General features: G+C 38.3%; 5 protein-coding genes across 7 annotated transcripts in view; 1 reads left to right on the forward strand and 4 right to left on the reverse strand.

Annotated features, from left to right (window-relative positions):
- Positions 1-19,409, reverse strand: part of LOC134842435 (uncharacterized) — a 298,939-nt gene that overhangs the window by 191,509 nt on the left and 88,021 nt on the right. The window lies entirely within an intron of this gene.
- The window catches only part of LOC134842434 (uncharacterized), a 266,691-nt gene that overhangs the window by 159,267 nt on the left and 88,015 nt on the right, over positions 1-19,409 (reverse strand). The window lies entirely within an intron of this gene.
- Positions 1-19,409, reverse strand: part of LOC134842430 (uncharacterized) — a 227,611-nt gene that overhangs the window by 120,180 nt on the left and 88,022 nt on the right. The window lies entirely within an intron of this gene.
- Positions 1-19,409, forward strand: part of LOC134842433 (very-long-chain (3R)-3-hydroxyacyl-CoA dehydratase hpo-8-like) — a 491,300-nt gene that overhangs the window by 75,446 nt on the left and 396,445 nt on the right. The window lies entirely within an intron of this gene.
- Positions 2,028-17,566, reverse strand: LOC134842040 (uncharacterized). Of its 2 annotated transcripts, none has more exons than XM_063858190.1 (7): positions 17,281-17,566; positions 12,922-13,155; positions 12,092-12,293; positions 5,335-5,447; positions 3,897-4,045; positions 3,099-3,522; positions 2,028-2,470 (listed from the first exon to the last, which is right to left on the reverse strand). In XM_063858190.1, exons 1-7 carry the CDS (start codon positions 17,321-17,323, stop codon positions 2,109-2,111), a joined length of 1,527 nt encoding a protein of 508 aa, XP_063714260.1. In that variant the 5' UTR covers positions 17,324-17,566; the 3' UTR covers positions 2,028-2,108. The 2 variants fall into 2 exon arrangements, with proteins under 2 accessions (XP_063714260.1, XP_063714261.1); XM_063858191.1 differs by lacking the exon at positions 17,281-17,566 and adding an exon at positions 13,518-13,704 and having other exon boundaries at positions 2,029-2,470.

Raw genomic sequence — 19,409 nt, forward strand, 5'->3', positions numbered from 1 at the left:
AACTGAACACGAGTGCCAGCGACAACGACAACGGAACAGACGGGCCAGACCTTATCGGAACAAACTGCGATTCACTTCACCACATTCTGCTAACTTCCGGTTTCGCCTCAATGCCCAGAAATGAACAAACTTACGGCATATTCAAGAAGGCCTTCCGTGTGTCGAAACGCTTAAGTAAACCGGGAGTCGATTCCAATTGGTCGAAAAGTCTACAAGCCGACGGAAGTGTTGACGAAATCGAACGAATAGACATTCAAGGCTCGTCTAAAGTAACTTCTGGTTCCAGAAAATCTATCGTGGATCGAAAGATAACTGATTTAACAGTTCACGAATTCAGGTATTACAAACATAACAATTCGGCTGAAGTTGTCGTTATATCACCCGAAATACAATCCGAAAAACACCGAGAAGCTATCTTGAAAGCTCCAGGAAAATACTTCATGACTGAAACACCCCACCAAACCCAACAGCCTTGTAGCATTTATATCATTCGTCCAGTTGAAACGTTTACTGCCAATAATATCGAAATGGAAATGATTATCAAATGCCATCAAACCTTACTGACTGCACATATTTGTCCGATTGACAAGTTAGCCGAGTTGTTGCAATCAGTGTTCGGTAAGTTCGGATGCGCCGACTCGCCGTTCACACATCCGAACGAGCACTATTACGACCCAGATTACTATGATTCCAGTGTAGATACTACGGTTAACGACTTCTGGACCGACCCTCACGACTTTTAGCAAGATTTCAATTAAATTTACAAAAAATGTATATTTGCTTTCTATTTGAAGTTACTCGATCCAAGATTGAGCCAAGAGGTTCATTCGTATGTGCCTCGATTTATTGAAAAAATTGGAGCTAAGTTTTTGAATGTCAGCACGTTGAGGTCAGCTAGGCAATGGGTTGGGGGGGGGGGGGGGGGAGTTTTTGTTTTTTTTTATTCCTCAAACACCACTCAGCAAATAATGAAGGATTTTCCAAAATTAAAATAATGCCGAATTATATTTAAAAAATTATAATTCTGTTTTTCTGAGATCTAAACAGTTTTCTGTTTTCCTGAGCTCTCAGAAGCGGATCTAGGATTTTCTTAAAGGAGGCGGATTTTCAAAAAATGTTTGAATATTTTGATCGACCTTTTTTTAGGTCGTCCAATTTGATTTCCCTCAGGCGCCTTCAGAACATTTTAGGGTCCATCTGCCAAAAATGGATATCTCAAAATAGTGCGAAGGGGGACCCTTTGGGTCGGCAGGGGGTCGAATCCCTGATGGGGAGAGGCGTCCTAAATGCGCCCCTGGTTTCAGAGGTACATCTAGGACTTTCTCGAGGGTGGGGGTTCGACTTTTTATAGATCGACCAAATTGTTTTCCCGAGCTCTCTCAAATCGCAAAAAGACCCTAATTTGACCAAATAATCAATAATCAATTTGGCTATCTATTAAGAATTTTTCGAAAAAACAGGCTAAAAAAAGGCGCTGTTAGGCCCTATTTGGAAAACTTTTTCCTTCCCGCCCCCCACCCCCCACCTCACACGAGCATCAATTTTATGATGTAACGAGTGGTTTTTATTACAAGGTTAATTATGAAGACCAAATATGTTTGCCATGGCTTTATTAGTCCGTATGCCAATTTTCATAACAATCGAATGATGTGAACAAATTTTTCATTTAAAAAGTTTTGCAGGTGGGTGGGGGGGGGGGGGGGGGGTGTGGGTGGTTTTGGTCACAATTTTGATGAAATAATTGTGTTTTTTTTTTCGGTGCGCGCTTCCCCTCAAGAATAGTATATATTGGCGCCAATTGTCCGACCCCCGCTCACCCTGAATCAGCTACTGCCATTTTTTGTGAAATTTTGCTCCATGGGTAAAATTTTCACAGCATAATTACAAAAAGCCGTTTTGGTGTTCTTAAAAAAAATTGGCACCAAAACTTTTTTTAGCTTACTTCAAAAAACATCAATGCTAGAAAGAAAAGAATTGTTTTTTAAAAAAATCAGTTTGATAATCTGTTTTTTTTTCGTAACAGTGAAAAATTTCAAGACAGACAAAATAAAAATTAAATAAACATTAAAACTTCTAATTAACAATTCAATCACCTCAATTTGTCGAAATTAAACTTTCGTGTCTGGAAACTCGTCCAGATTTGAGAGATTCCGTCTGTAGTTTTTCTTTTCCAAAGCCCACCTAACAGTCGTTGAAAGCAACCAGGAAAAGGAAAAAGCAATAACCAAAAAACCGCCGTAAAATATCCCGTCTTCGAAGCTTCCAAAGTAGTCGCGGAACGCTCCGCCGACCGGAGGTCCAATGAAAAGACCGAGGAACTCGAATGAAGTCAGGATTCCACCGATAGCGCCGGAAGTTGATAGGTCGCGTGTCTTGGTGATAATTTTGGCTTTTTCGGCTTCCTCGGTGACTGCCAGTTGGTCCAGGACTAAACCAGGCGATAGAAAAATGCCAGCCATGGAGAGGGTAGCTGAAAAGCAAATTAAATGAAAGTAAGATATCAAGTAGTAGAGCACAGAATTTTCCGAAAACAGAAACCCAAGTAAAGTATACTGAGTTAAGTATACTTTAAGAATTTAATATATCCGCCCCTGCTTTTATGTTAGGGAAATTCTTTAGTAGATACCATAGGGGTGGGTGTTGTTAATTAGAACCAAAGAATTATAATTCTTCGGATCTAGTTAACAACGGCCACCTCTATGGTATCTACTAAAGAATTTCCTTAACATAAAAGCAGTAAATTTGCAGAAGAGGTTTATTTTATTATTTTTATTTCGATTTTTGCTGCCTTCTGATTTTGCTGCCTTCGAATATTCGACTAACTTAACCTTCTTAACAATTGCCCCCCTATCTTAAAAGGGGAGCGGGGGTAATTGGGAATAAGTTAACATCCTCCCCCCTAAACACGTTTAGGGGGGAGGATGTTAACTTGATCCGGTAATTGTTGCATAGATCCAATACTTTTTCCAAAACGTCCGGAACATAAGTAATATACAGAAAAGTTCTAATATATAACATGGCGCCGTCATTTAAGCTTATCAGACCGAATCATAAAAGCTCAATGAGCCTAAAAAACTTATTTTTTATGCTAAACCAACCTGCAAGAAGCCAAGCATTCGGCTCAATTCCCAGTATGTTCTGAATCGGCTTAATGGGACCCATAAAAGCAGGCACAGGTGAAAAGAGAACTAGCGACCCCAACAGAATCACTTTACGTCTCAGAGGAGTGGTTCCCATAACCTTCCAAGGAACAGCCATAACAGCTATTGCAATGTATGCCAGAGCCACGATTCCACCTATGGTCGGAAAGCTGAGGTCGAAGGATTTTAGTCTGGTGCTGAGAATCGGCTGGTTGAACGCCAGAGTCATGTATCGGAAAAAGTGGCTGAGGAGAAGAAAGCGGATCTCTGAGGAGCTGAGAAGGTCTACCAGGAACTTCCACTGTTGATTGGGTTTGGGCGACTTAAGAGTCTCCAGTTCCTGCAGCTCTTCGACACTTTTGATTGAGCGAGAAGTCCCCAGCTAAAGGACAAACATAATCAATTAAAACGTTTTTTTTTTTTTCTACAAGTATCTGAAATTTGGGAAGGTTCGACACCTCAGCGCAAGCAAAAACATTAAAATAAAAATGAATAACGTTTTATTTACAATTCTGAATTTATTAATTACAGGCGCTTGTAAAGTTACACTTCAAATCAAACCTCAAGAACCCATTTGAAATTTTTGATAGGTAATAAATAGTGGATTCTATTTATTTGTTGCTGTGTTTCAAACATGACCAAACAAAGATAGATTCGCATCAGCGGTTACGTATCCAGAATGATTATCCAGAATGACTGGTATTAATACATGACATTACTAAAGTATAACAAGAAGATGTTAAGAAAAGTGTTCACTTCTTCGTGCAGCTGTCGGAGCACCCTGGGAATCCAGAAGTAGCAGACTACTCCCCACCCCAATTCCAGTCCCCCCACAGTCAACACACACATGGCAAGTCCCCCCACCATGTATAACACACCCGCTATCACAAACGCCAACACAGTGCCTAGAAAAGTTACACACATCACAATTGAAGTCTCATTGAAAGAAGAGCTGATTGTCAGTTCGCGACCGACAACTCGTAGCCCAGCCCAGATACGAGCCTAAATCGAGCAAACAATTCTTGGATCGCGTTCATCACAAAGTGAAATGAACAGCAATCGCTTTTAGCATACCTTCATAGCAGGGGCGAATTTAGAGGGAGGGGAGGGGGTCAAGGTTTCCACCTCCTCATCAACTAAAAGGGGTCCTCCCTTTGGTACTATTTTATGCATCCATTTTCGGCCGCCCAAAACGGAATTTTTGACCTGTTTCTCCAGCGGCGCTATAATTTTTTTAAATCAAAAACGTTTTTTATACTGTTCTGGGAGGACTGGAAAAATCAATTTGGTCGACCTAAAAAAAGATGGACAAAATTTTTAATTTTTTTTTTGAAAATCAGCCTCTTTTTCCCTCGAGAAAATCTTTGATCGGTTCCTGCTTCATAGCATATCTAAGATCATCTTCATTTAAAAAAATAACGGATTATACTTGATTTAATTTTTTTCTCTTTTTCCTGCCGCATTTAATTTAAGACCGATTTTTTTATAATAAATTATATATAAAAATTATATTGAAAATATTGACGTATTGAGTTTAACATTAAAGCGTTATTTCACCAGGGATCATATTTTTAGCAATGAAACTGGTTATTTTTGAAGTGACGGGGGTCTGCTCTGCCAAATTGATTTAACTAAAATTGCAAGAGAATGTAATGGAGAGTTCATATTTATTGTAAATTTTATGTCATTTAGTCTGAAAAACGGAAAAACTCGCACCAGTTTTTCTCGAAACAGACTACTTTTTTTGAAATTTTTGGGCCCCGAATGTCGGCTGAAATGGCTTCAATCTGATACCTGACTTGACTATATACATGATTAATGTGACTTAGTTAAAATCTGGAGGGGGCGGGCGGAATCTATAGCTAGTCCATAATTCCTTCCGTTGACGCGGTCGGGCACGCAAAGCAGTTATGCTTATTTATCATATTGGTCATAAAAATCGACACTTATGTCGAACATCACAACCCGCGCTTGCTTTAGTAAAAGTATCTTATGAAAAGCGAAAACAACCTCGTCTTCGACGAAAACAAGCTCATCATCATTGATAAGATTGAGCCTTAAATTTGAAAAAAAAAGTTCTGAAAAAAATAAACAACGTAGTATAAAAATTCTCGACGTTAAAAATGAAATTTCAAATATGTTACGAATATTTTGTCTGAGTTTGAGGGACTGCTTAATCGATTTGTCAACTTACCCAATGTGTACGCGATGGTCTCGATTGATTTGGCCTTGGTAATCTGGTGGTTCTCGTACTCTGCAATCACCAGTGCATTGGTCGAGGTCATGCTACACGCCAGTCCAATTCCACTAAATAAACGTGTACTAACCATTTTATAACTTCTAAAAAAATATAATTTTCAACTTCTAAAAAAAACGTAATAACTTTCAACAAAAACAAAATTTATAACTTCTTAAAAAACATCATTTATAACTTCTAAAAAATATATTAACTTCTAAAAAAAACAATTTGTGTAATTAAGCAAATTTGTCAGATTTTTCTCATGATCACAAGGTCGCTTATAAAAATGTTGTCAAATTTTTATTAATGGATGTACTCTTTACGGCCTATTAATGCACCCCTCCCCCCTTGAAAAAGTACGGTTTCGATAAGTTAAATTGATCCAATAAGTTGATTAACCGTAAAGTAGAAAGTTAGTTGGAGACAATGAAATGGCGGTCAACCAAAGGTGACAGACAACTCCGAAGGTTAAATACTAGTTAGTGCCAGACAGATAGATAAATTAAATAGCAACAATTAGAATGAAACTAGGTTCGAAAGATGAACTAATTTAGATACTATGACATTCCCCTTCTTGTAAGAAGTGATGACTTAATTTAAGTACTTAATGAAATGTCGTTGTATGAATGAAATAAGTTAACGACGAGTTTTAACTAGAGTTTTGTTTACTAACTGCGACCACTTTTTAAACTTAAACAGTTGAGTTTTTGCCGCTTCACGGCATGCCCTATCCCTGGACGTTAGAATGTTTTAAGTTTTGTTTTTCATGTTTTTCCTCTTCTTTATTTTGTTCCTGATTTTTCCGCTTTTTGAATGTTGTCAATCATGACTGCCCCCATCTTGGTCACTGCTGTGCGCTTCCTGCCCGACCGTCTTGAGCTGGTCTCGTCCAATGAGCTCGAATCTTTGCTTGAATATGAAACAAGCCGTTGTTTCCTGCCCCGCTTTTTCCCTCCAGTTTGTGGATTTTGTGCTACTTCGCGCTCCGTCTTTAGTGGTGTATTTTCCGTGGTGTCGTCTTTCCTCCGGTTGGTCTCGATTTCCGCCTCTCGTGCAATCGTATACTCTGTCGCCGTCTCGTAATCACTCGGTCGAATCGTTATCGTCTCCGTCGGTACTTGATATTGTCCCCCATTAGACGTTCCTTGTCTCTCCCCTTCAACATCCGCTCCCGGGTTGCCCGCATTCGTCGTCTCGATAGCTTGTCTTGTCGTTGCCAGCGGTAAATAGTCATCCTCGTCCGATTCCGAATCCTCCACATTGTCCCTGATTTGGAGTTTAGATCGTTTTCCTACGGTGCGTTGGTAGGTTCCCGCGGTGCCTTTTGAGCTGCTTGGTTGGTTCGCCAATAACTTCCGTTTCAGGTCCTACGGCGTTGGTGGTGCAGCGATTTGGCCCGGCGCCCTTTTCTTCTGAATAGTCGTCCATTTCAGTGCTACTCCCGCTTTTCTAAGCACAGCACCATTACTCATTTTAATAGTATGTTCACTCTGATTTATTATACTGGATTTCAATGGTTTATACCTATTCAGATTTTGCTCTCCTGTCCGCTGCATTACTACCACTGGTGGTATTGAGGCTGGTTCATCCAACGCCCGAACAATCCCGGGTTCATTGTCCTGATTAGCAATCTGATCATCAACCAGTCTCATTGGGTGGCGCCTGTTATTCACATCATATTCCGTATCAGATTGGACTCCCCAGTTCGTGTCCATCGGTTCTGGCATCGCTTGAGTGTTCGGGTCTCGTTTATTTAAACAGGCAGATTTTGAGCGTATTACGTTTTCCCAATTTAGATTTCTTAATGATGGCTTTTTGGTCAAGTTCCTGAGGACCGTGTTAGCTTCCCGACCGTGGTGCGCTTCAAACGTTGTTATGTTCAGTGTGGCGTTTTTGGCGAATCTTAAAGCACTGAGGGCCCTTTCAACCATCCGATCCAAGGGTTCCGATTTTCCTCGCTGGACATAAAGTTCGTTCCGTGGTCAACTCGGATTTGTCGCGGAACTCCGTGGGCATGGATGTATGCTTTTAAAATTTTTACGATTTTGTCCGACCGATTTGAATTACACACCATAGCCGATGGCCAACAAGAAAACCGATCCACGGCCACAAGAACATACTTTTTGTATTCCTTTAAATAATTGATTGGCCTCCAAAAGTCTAATTGAACCGATTCATTCGGTTCTTTGTGCTCAGGTATTTTCCTACATCCCCTTACGAACACATGTTTTTCAAATTCTTACCAGCTTTTGTGCATTCTTGACAATTTCCTGCAATTTTTGCTAAGCTGCGGAACATGTACGGGTACCAGATGTCTTTGGCCGCGTCATACATACTCGATTTCCTATGGTGATAATAGTGCAATTTGATATTCACCGCCGCTTGCAAAGTGTTTGTTATGACTAGTCTCTCATCCATCCATCAGCATCCGTCTTTCACATGAAAATCCTAAGTGTACTGGGCATAATACTTGCTCATTACTGCAATTTCGTGTGTAAATGTGGGTCTTTGCACTTATTCATTTCAATGATTGCTTGGAGTTGAGGATCTGAACTATACTGCGATTCAATAAATCGAAGATTAAACAGTTCTGGAAGGGCGGTTTGTTTACTAACCACTTTGCAATTTCTCGGAATAACCGACATAACGCAATTTTCCGGATTAAACGGTGGATAACTTTTGCCGGGATAAACCGTAGGAATGGAAATAATGGTGTCACTCTTAGTGCTCCGGTTTCTGTGGTGACTGCTTGCATATCCTGGTCGATATCCTCTATTTCATCGCTTCTACTAATGCTGGGGTGTCGTTCCAATAATTTTTTAATCTTTCGTTCATTAATTAAAATTGGATTTTGAATGTTGAATGTTTGTACTTGAGTTTGAGGAACCAAAATCTGTCTCAATAATAGTCTCAATTGAATTTTCACTAGGCTTAATTGACCTGCCGGAAATGCAATTCGTCGCTCTGTGATTGGTCCATTGTCCACCGCATGATCGATCGCTACCGGCTGTTTGATATCCGATATATTACAAACGCGTTTAATATTATTAGTCTTTGGAGACTCGAGTCCGGGTTTGTGCTCCACTTGAAAATCAAACGGTATAAGACGATCTAACCATCTGGTTAATCTACTAAACATCGTCTTGTTCTTTTTGTTGTTCGCATTTAGCAACGATACAAGAGCTTTATGGTCCGTAACGATTAAAATTTTTCTCCCCAACACATAGTTTTGGAAATACTCCGCCCCCCACACAACTTTAGCATCTCTAATTCGTTTGTAGAATACTTTTTCTCCACCTCGTTTAAATACCGGGATGCGAAGGATATCGGCCTCCAACCGTCGGAATTTAATTGTTCAAGAACCGCACCGAGCCCGTTATGACTAGCGTCACAGACAATCCTCGTGTCACGGTGTATGTCAAAATGCCGAAGTTCCACTATGTTTGCCTCCGGCTTTTTTTAGACTCTCGAATGAGATTTGACAATCACTAGTCCAAATATATTTATTCTTTCTGCTTAATAAAGGGCGTAACGAGGCTGACAATTCCGCGAGTGCTCGGAGGTATTTGTGTAGGCAATGAATGGAGCCCATAAAAGATTTTAGCTGAGACACTGTTTTAGGTGCTCTTAGAGACTCGATCGGTTCCGTTTTTCGGATTAGCGGCGTAATTCCGGTGTAAGTTATTTTATGCCCCAACCATTCACATTCTTTCCGCGCGAATTGATATTTAGTAAGTTTAAGCGACATATTTTCTCGATCTAACAACCGCAAAATTTTCTCGGCCGCCGAGATTTGCTCAATTTCCGTGCCTTTGATGACAACCAAGATGTCATCAATGAGGGCGAGTGCCTGTGGAAATTCCGAGAGGATTGTATCCATTACTCTTCGGAATTCCGCTGGCATGGTTGTGAGGCCGTAAAACCCCGTTCGAGTTCGAAAACGATACGTGCCTGTTGATTTTCCTCCCACTAGCGAAAAATTGCATTGGACGCTCGTTTTCGGACTAAGTGGTAGTTGACCGTACGCATACGTAAGGTCAATTATAGAAAGTTATACTTCCCCTGGTTTTCGTTCGCTTATCGTTTGTCCTACAGTATCCCTGAGCTCTTCAAAATTAGGCATTTGATATTTATTCATGTGAACTTGTTTGTTCAGCTCCCTGGATTCTAGCGCTAATTTTACTGATCCATCTTTTTTCACTGTTATTACAATTGGAGAGACAAAGTACTTATCCGAACATTCTTCCAGTTTTTCGTTATGCCCTTGCTGCAAAAATTTACTAATTTCCTTACCAACCTTATCTTGCAATGTGATCGGCACTCTCCGTCCTTTTTGTTGAATCGGCAATAGCGTTTCAAAAAATTCCGCCTGTACCACATAATTCTTAATTTTTGAAAAAGATTGTTAAATTGCTTACTGAAATAAGTCTGCCAGCGATCTAATGAATCCTCCTCTCCTGTTGTTTTGGCCCCCGGTCGTTCTCCTTGAACTGACATCACCTTCTCCTCCGGTGTTCTTTGCACTATCTGCAATCCCAGATTTGGCATCAGATCTCTCCCAACAATCGACGGTCTGTTTCCTCCTATTACTTTGATGTTCGCGTCAGCCACCCATCCGTTCGTCTCCAATGATACTTCATCGTTCCTAGCAGCCTTAAAGGATTGTTTCCGTAATCCCTGAACTCGTCGTCTTCCGGTTCTAGCGCCTTCACGTTTACGCCTGCGGTGCCCAACCTCCGTTTCAGCTCTCCAACTGTGAATATTGAGATCGGTGATCCGCTATCTATCCAGACGTTCGTTTGCTTACAATTTATATTAATTGGTAGTCGAGCGCCGGCCACTTTCAATTCAGTTTCCCTCCGAGATTTGATAGCCATTACAACATAGTCTCCTGAGCTGTCCGAATCCCACGATCGTTGCCTCTTTTCTGGTGTGTTAACCCATCCGACTGAATTTTCATGTTGCGAATAGGTACCCTCAGCGTCGCCTATCTCACTGGCATCCACATTCTCCTGGTTTTGAATTAGTCAAACGGCAGGTCTTCCCCGGTTAGTCCGCTTTCCGCGACAAGTTTTCTCGTTTTTCCCGACAAGTAATGTCTGTCTTTCGGCAGAAATTACAGTTGCATTTTTGGCTGGGCATCTTGTGAGATGTTTCTGAGTAAAATTGAGTTGGTGCTCCCCCTCTCATGTCTGCTCGACCCCTGAACGACCCAAGTCCGCGCTGCCTATTATTTCGATATCCTCCTCGGATTGTCCCTAAGTTTGAAACGCTTTTTCCGGTTTTATTTGAAACGCTCCAGTTCCACCGGTGGTGCCGCTGGTTGTTGCTGCCCCGGTGGCCGATCCATATGATTTAGCATACTTATATCCACGCTCATATGACAACGCAATAAGGTACACCTCCTCGGGTGTCTTTGTTGAACGGCATAGCTCGTTCTGTGCCTCTCTATTATTCACGTTCACAATGAATACATCCCGCCGTTCCAAAATTGCATCGGGCGGCCAGTCCGCTTAAAACTGAGTGGAACTGTTCGAAGGATTCTCCAATGTGTTGTTTCCGTGCCAATAATTGGAATGTTTCATAGGTTTCACTCCGTTCTTTCTTAAACGCCGTTTCTATGGCATCTAATACCCTAGAATACCGGGTTGTAGACAGATCCAGATGTGGCCTCCTCTTATGCAATTCATCTTGTCCTTTCTCCCCCAGACAAAAGTACAAGTTCGAGATTAGAGTTTGCTCCGACGTCAGTCGATTTTTCCCGTCTAACGCCTCCGGTAGTGCCGTAATCTGCGCTGCGGTTAACGTACTGGCGTTGTAAAAATTTCTCGGATTGATGCTGTATTTAGCTACTATCCCCCATTGAAATCGGTTAAACCAAAACTTCTATAGCATTGGTGGCTCTGCGAACATTGAGGGCCAAAATGATGTAATCTCCAGTGGGTTTTTTCCCCCACTGTGTCCTGTTGGCTGCGCCATGAGAAAGTACGGTTTCGATAAGTTAAATTGATCCAATAAGTTGAGTAACTGTAAAGTAGAAAGTTAGTCGCAGACAATGAAATGGCGGTCAATCAAAGGTGACAGACAACTCCGAAGGTTAAATGCTAGTTAGCGCCAGACAGATAGATAAATTAAATAGCAACAATTAGAATGAAACTGGACTCGAAAGATGAACTAATTTTGATACTATGACACCCTGGAGAAATTTGACCCCTTCATTGTTCAAAGAAACCCCCCAAAGGTACCATTTTACAACATCAATTCTTGAAGGATTAATTTTTTTTTAGAATTTTGGCGCCAACATATACTAATTTTAAAGAGAAAGCGCGCATCCAAAACGCAAATTTCAGTCACAACCTTCCTAAGAGTGCCCAAAAATGCCCCGCTTGGACATTGATTTTGTTCAGCCTTTAGAAAAATTTTAGGGTAAGTCAGCCAAAAAGGATATCTCAAAATAGTACAAAAAGGGGATCCTTAGGGTCGGCATGGGGTCGACTCCCTGAATCCCTAAATCCGCCACTACATTAGGTCATTTTCCACCTGTATTTCACAAATTTGAGAGCGGCAAAAGTATTTTGGAAAAGTAGGTTCTTCGGGTGAAAACTGGAAAACTATTTTTTTTCTTAATATCCTTTGACGATCGGCCCGTGAAGGCGTCGAGTCGAGTTTATAATTGTTCCGTAAAATCACCCAGGTGCTAGAAAAGAATTACCTGACGGCGTAGCTGGCGGCGAATATGATGACGAAGGTCATGACGTAATCGGACAGAGCTGTGAGGGCGACTGCCATGATAGAGAGTGAGTGCGACACTATTCCGAACACGAGGAGTCGCTCGGCCGCGTTGTCGTTTCCGAACTTGGAGAACGAGGCCGAGATGTAGAGTGACGTCACCCACGACACAGCTGTCTCGGTGGCTACAAAATTAGGGTTTAAATGATTTTCTGTGCTCATAATAGCTTGTGAATCGAAACAGCTATAAAAAAGAGTTTGAAAAGAGCTAAAGGTGACTACTTGGAGCTGATTGTTTTAAATTATTGCGAGGAAGGATTGATATTATCTTGACAGCAGGGGCATTCTAGGGGGAACAATATTCAATCGACCAAAAAATTTTCAGAAAGAACCATTTGGTGCCCATATACATTAATTTTTAGATGATTATATGAGCAGACCTCTAAACATACGCATAAACAAAATTTTGGAAAACTTTTGCTGTCTAAGTTGGGTATTTTTGCATTTTGACCAAAAGTTTTAGTTTTTCCTCACTTGACAACAAATATAAAAAAAGGCTCTTTTCCACTGTTCACAACATTTCAAATTTTCCATTTTCTTAGTTGCTTTACGTGTTATTTCGGCTGAAATGCGTGATATTACGATCTTAAGTATGAAGAACAAATCTGTTCACAATAGTTAGTTTGTTCATCATGCCAAATATCAGTGGTTTCTGACAACGTTTAAAATAGTTTTGTAAAATTGGTTTTCAAATGGGTGGGGGGGGGGGGGGGGTGAAAAAGAGCTGAAATACGCATGAAAAGACAGTGTGACCTGTCAGAATTCCGACGGTAACTGCCGACACATTGCGAGTGCTGGCCTCAATGGGCACTACTATGGACCCCCAGAAAGAGGCTATCTGGTTTAGGAATCTGGTGAGACAAATGATAGCGAGGAGCTGCCTTTGGGGTCCGGTCAGGTTCTCGTCTTTCATCACTGATCTAACGGAGAGCGAGCTGCCATCCACTCGTATTCTATCCAAACTCTTGCTTCTCGGCACTTTCAGCACTGAAAAGTATATGTAACGTCCAACAAATATATATTAAACCCCCAATTTAATATGAGTTGTATTTATGAGTTGGACCACCTCCCATCCGCTGGTGGTCCAACTCATAAATTTAAGGGGGGGTAATACATTTTTGATTTGTGGTAGAAGCTTGCATGTTTAAGCTAGCTAACATTCAAAAAAACTCCGAATCTCGCCCTCCTTAAACACCGGTAATCACTTTTTCTGCAATTAATATCTAACAAAATTTTAACGAGCGTAACTAAAAAATCGCAGTTGTTTTTAAATAATTCACCATAACTTTTCGATTATTTCAAGGTCAAATGATTGTTTTGTGATTTCATCAAAGTCGGAAGGTACTTACAAGGACTGGCAGGACTGACCATTTTTTAAATTTAAAGGTCAACCGGTATCGATGGCTGTTAACTAGTAATTCCGAAAGAAAAAAACTTGAAGCTTGACTTTATGAAACAATACTTAGCAACTGTTTTTAATTATCTATAGTTTGAACTAGATCATCGAACATTTCCGGTTCTGAATTGTAGAGAACACTTCAATTTAAATTTTCTAATTAAATATCAATTTTCTTCTAAAATGTTATTAGTCCGCTCTGCATTACTCTGTAATATTTAAGCAGTTATGAACTTTGATTCAATCGAGCAACATTTGCTAAGATTGTGATGTACTACTCATTAAGAAGAAGCCATTTAATGAATCTTATTCAAAAAACTTGTTTAGAAGGGGACGGACCTTTTAGCATGTGTGTCGATTAGCATGCCCTTAAAAAATTGCAGTTAGAAAGATCGCTAGTTCAATATTTTGCGAAACTCAATTATGTGCACGTTCATCGACTATTTAAGGAAGCGAGAGCGGCCCTATGATTTCCTTTAAAAGTCGAATAATATTTAAAATTTCAAGCTATTTAAGAATAAATTGTGTTTCTTCTAAATGCATATCTGATCAAATGAAATATCACATGCTAAAAGGACGTATAAAAATGGCTACGCCTTCGCTTTTGCTGAGTGAAACTTGAAATTGAACTTCAAATATTTAAAATCGAACTAGAAATACTTTAAGTAAAAAATGAAATATTAAAATAAAATATTAGAAACTTTGAAACGAAACAGCATACCATTTTATTAAGTTTTATCATGAAAAATTATTTGCGCCAAGCTATCCAAATTGTGATCTTGCTCAGGACAAAAACGTGGCAAACATTCGGAAAAACTCAGAATCTAAATTTGATAATTTATTCCTCCATCGTTTAAATTAGTTTGCACTAGAAAAACCAACAACTATAATAAATAATAAATTGTTTTCAGGAACACAAATTTGTAGATTATTATAAGATATTGGTAAAAAAAATATATCATCTTGTGAAGCCTGAGAGAAAGTCTTTTGACCAAATGGTCCGTTTTCAAACGTCTTTGAACTATCTTTTGGCATTAATTTTAATGCCAATTTGAATTTAAAAAATGTTGGATTCGTTTTTGAATTTCTTCAACTATATTCCCCCTTTTGGAAAAGGGGGAGATTCGTTACTAGGTATAAATTTCTCATATGCTTAACCGTTCTTTGTTTTTTATCAGGTGGGGGGATATACTTAAATAGATCAATTTTTGACATAGGAAACTTGATACCACTTTCATTTGTACCAGGAGAGACCAAATAGTCCTTGACGATTTTGTCAAATTTGAAAATGTATAAGAAGTTTTGTGACGCATCATTATCTATAAATGTCAAAAGGTATAATTTTTGCAACGTGATGTTGCACATGCTTTAAGAATTTCCGTTCCGATCTATTTCTGTTTTTGTTATAACAAATAAAAATCTAAACAAGGGGAGCTGGTTGCTGGGCCAGTAGCACAGAAATTTTTGACCAAACGAAAAACACTACGAAAACGTTTTTTTTTAAACGGCGTCGTTTTTTGATCTGATCGTCAATTAATAAATCAATCTGATAAACAGCCTAAAAACCCATTATTGATAGCCAATTTGGTACATTATACATCTTATTTCTTCTTAAAACAAATGAAAAAGAATATCTTCTTTGTTTTTTTAAACTGTTTTCTCAAGAAGGCAATAAAAAAATTTGGTAAACTAAATTCATAGTAGTAAAATTAATTTTTCAAATTTTGACTTGATTTAAAAGACAATAATTCTCAGCTTTGTTCGCTTTATTCGCTCAAATTTAGAAGGAAAATAAAAAAAATCGAATTCATTTTTCTCGAAATTAAATCTAACTTCGAAAAAAGTGCTTTCTACTCAATTTTACAAAATCTTAAAAACAATATCAATGTAAATTTTCAAATTCAATTTTGAGAGAGCTTTAAATATAAAAAAGTCTGGGCCAGCAAACGCCAAAAATGATTCAGAGATGTATTATTTGAAATAGCTAAAAATACTAAAACCGACTTTTAAAAAATCATAAAATATCGTTTTCCTCTAGCTATAATTCAAAAGTGTAAACTGAATAATAAAATAGACCCTTGGTCACTGTAAAAACACTGATTTCTTTTCGAATTGACACAACTTTTTTGATACTTATATCAGGGTTTGGTGTTCATTTTATTTATTCCGCTCAAAAAATTAACATTTCAACATCTTGAACTCAAACTGTTTGCTTCAATCTGGTTTGCTAGAAGTAGCAAATCAAAATTCAGTACCTCCTCAAAATGCTTTGTTCACAAATTTTTGTTGAATTATAAATCACCCGAATTGGCCTAAGCTGAAGAATGTTTGGTAAACTATTCAAACTTATTTCAAATACGCTTCAGAGATTAAGACAAACAACAAAAAACAACTCTTGGGAAAAAAATTACGACCTTTGTATCTGATCAAAGTTCGGCCCTGTTAGAAGTCGGATTAAGAATAAAGTGATTGCATCTGTATTAATCAAATCAACATGTGCATAATCTTGTTGTTTTCAGCATTTATACAATGAACATTACAAAATTGCAAATTTACGAAATTTGGGCGGAATAAGTAAAAATACCTGGATTCGGAGTCACATCTAAAAAAGCTTTAGCCTGATACTACTGATGCTCTGCGAACTATGTGTAGCTATATGGAGAAACCCACCCTAACGTCTTAGTATTATTTGGGTTAAGGGATTAGTATTTGTATATAAATTTATGTTTCGACCGTGCTCGTTTTGTAATTTTACAATGCAAGTCTAACGTTTTGACTGCACTAGACGACCTTGACGATCAACCAATTGCTAGGTAAATAAGACGACAAGACATTAAGACGACAAGACATTAAGACAACAAATAAAAATGGTAACATGTAAAATGAGCAGTTCGGATTTAAGCGGTTTTAATTTCTCTGTAACCTAATGAAAAGAATTGCGTTAAGCGTTGTCTTTAAATTTCCACCAAAAACGGTTGTCGTCTTAAAGGCTGCCGCCTTATTCGCCGGTCACTCATCAATCAAGGTAAATGCTTATAATTGCTTTATACTAAATGCTTTTAAAATATAAGTTTTGATAGTGAAAATTGATTTAGAAAAAACATCAGGTGTCACAACAAAACATGAGGCAGATTAATTACGCTTGAGAAAAGTTTTGAAAGGACCGATCGGCGCATATTGATTAAGTTATTTACTGTATTTGCTTAAAATCAGTGTGCTTTAGGCCCCTCTCTCACTTTTGGTTTTTAGCGGTACCCCTTCATCGAACTTCCACCGAATCTTCCATTTCTCCATTATTTTATTATCAAATTTTGAATGCAACAAAATTTTATTTTTGTTCTAATCCATTTCTGGTCAAAAACTTTACAAAATTATGTTTTTCTAGCCAAATTATCCAGTCATGGCGACGGGACTGAGGCCTTCGATCTTCTATCAATTGACATGCTCGCTAACCAGTAAGCCACAGAACACTTGTGGATAACATAAGTCGAAGCAATCTTATCCAAACTAACACTTGGTTAGCTTCAAAACAATTATTGGATAAGAAAAAGAATTTCCGGTCAAAAAGCACAAAAACTTAAATTAGAGTATCTACCGAATTTTTCTATACACTTCAGAAGCTTTTGTGGGGTTTGGGGGACTTAAATATGCTAGAAATGATCTGCAAGTTACTTGAAAAGAATTTGAATTTTTTTTTGACAGTCCTTTTTGCTTACCTGTTCCATTGCTGAGTTCTCGGGCGTTCTTTCCCTCCGTCATTGTTATTAAATAATTAGTATTTTTATTTCTAGAATTAATAAATTGAAATTGAAACTTTAATTGCGAAACTTAATAAATCATTTCAATTTATCTATAGAGGTGTTGAGAAATTCCAAGAGGAGTTTTGATGAAAGATTTGAAAATAGTAGTCACTTGGTATAAATGGTAAGAAACACGCCGAGTAATCAGTTGGACCATCTAAGCTAAAGACATACACACGCTGCCTTGCCTAACAGAGTTTGAATCGTACATTCGTATCTTTAAGTGCAAATAAGCCCGTTGGTCAAACCTTCGCTTTATTTGCTCTGATGCGTATGTATCTTTTTAATTAGAAGATTTGAAGTATTTATTAAGTTGATTCTGATTTTAAAAGGTTTTTTAGATTCACCGCCCTAAATGGAAAACAAATGAAAGATTGTTATAACTCAGCCACTATATGTTCAATATAAAATGCGAAAATGCTTTCTGCTGCTTTTAAAACTTTTTGAAATAAAAAAAGATGTCAACTTTTTAGGTGGACTAATATTATTTTTCTAGGACAAAACTTGTTTACGATTGAGCTAAATATACTTTTTGGTTTAATTTTCCACACGTTTTATCGAAATTGGGCATCGTGCCCCTGCCATGTTTTCCCTGATGAGTCAGAAAATTGAGATTAATTTTGAATATGAAGATATTGGAAGAATTGTTTATGTGACACTATCGGATACTATCAGTTCTGAGAAAGAATCGAAAGAATTGGTTCTGAGAAAGTACCCAGGGTACCTAGCCAGGGAAAAACTTTAGCTTCCCGCCAGGAAATTAAAGAGTCCAGGGAAATCCTGGACCTCCTGGCAAAAATTATCCAGGAATCCTGCAAAGATATCTAACTAACTTTTTTTGATGATTGTTGAAAAAAGTTATATTTTCATTCTCTAATTCTCATAATAACAGATTGAAAATTAAATTCGAGACATCGGGGAGCTTTACTTTCAAAAAAGTTTTTAAAGCCAGGCCTGGACTCCTGCTAAAAAGTTTTCCAGATAATCCAGGAAATCCAGAAAAAACTAGGACTTTACAAAAAAACCCACATCAATTTAATTTGGTTTGAAATTAGTTTCGAACCAAAAACTCAAATCAAGCATTGAAACTCAACTTGTCATTTCTCAACGTTTTATCATTTCTAAAAGTTTTTTTGTTTGTTAATTTTTATACTCATGAAATCCCCAAAAAACTCCAGTAATACGCTTAACAAAGAACAAAGGAATTACTCCGCAACCAAGAGGGGTTTATACGCAAATGTTTACACGCAATAACTCCGGAAAAAATTGTTGGGACAAAATTTCTGAATAGTCACGTGCGACAGATCTTTAAAGTGGTTTTACAAATTCAAGCAGCCGGACGGTATGAGAGCCAGGTGGTTTTAAAAACTTAGAAAAATCCAATTCGAAATTAAGCACGAGGTGGTTTGTTCCAATTGCCACTGATGAAATGGTTAATCAAAAAAGAAAAAAAACCAAATTTTCGAGCAATATCTGGGAACAAGCAAAAAAATTCCTGATTTGAATTGCAAACAGTTCAAAAAGATGAAAACAAAATAAAAGAGGCCGGAGAAAAAGCACATGAGAGGCTTCTCAATGAAGTTGTGGAAAGTTTGGATTCTGTTCCAAAATTGCTGATTGAGAACGACCTAGTAAAAGGAAGAAAACGACAAAAAAACATTACCTCGAATGTCAAATTGTAGTGACTCCGATATTTACGGAGAAAATGATCGTTTTTTTACACTATTCTTGTGGAAGTTTTGGCTGCCAAAAAAGTTTTAAAGCAAAACCGAAAAAGTTTTTTTTGCAGCCTGGAATGCGCATGTATTTTATAGATTGGGTTTGTAGCTGTAAAAACATTTTAGCCAAAAAATCTAGCCAAAAACTTTTGGCGGGTAATTTTGGATACCATGGTATTGTCATGGGAATCAGAAAATTTACAGTAAAAACTTTTTCATGGAGATCAATTCTAGAAGTGCTAGAAAGCGGCACCCTCGAAAAACCATGAAACAAAGACAGTAGCAAAATCTTTGTTAATTGGCTATATTTTACGTTTGGCTGCCCAG

The sequence above is a fragment of the Symsagittifera roscoffensis genome, chromosome 3 (genome assembly GCF_963678635.1).
Source record: "Symsagittifera roscoffensis chromosome 3, txSymRosc1.1, whole genome shotgun sequence".
Lineage (NCBI taxonomy): Eukaryota > Metazoa > Xenacoelomorpha > Acoela > Convolutidae > Symsagittifera > Symsagittifera roscoffensis.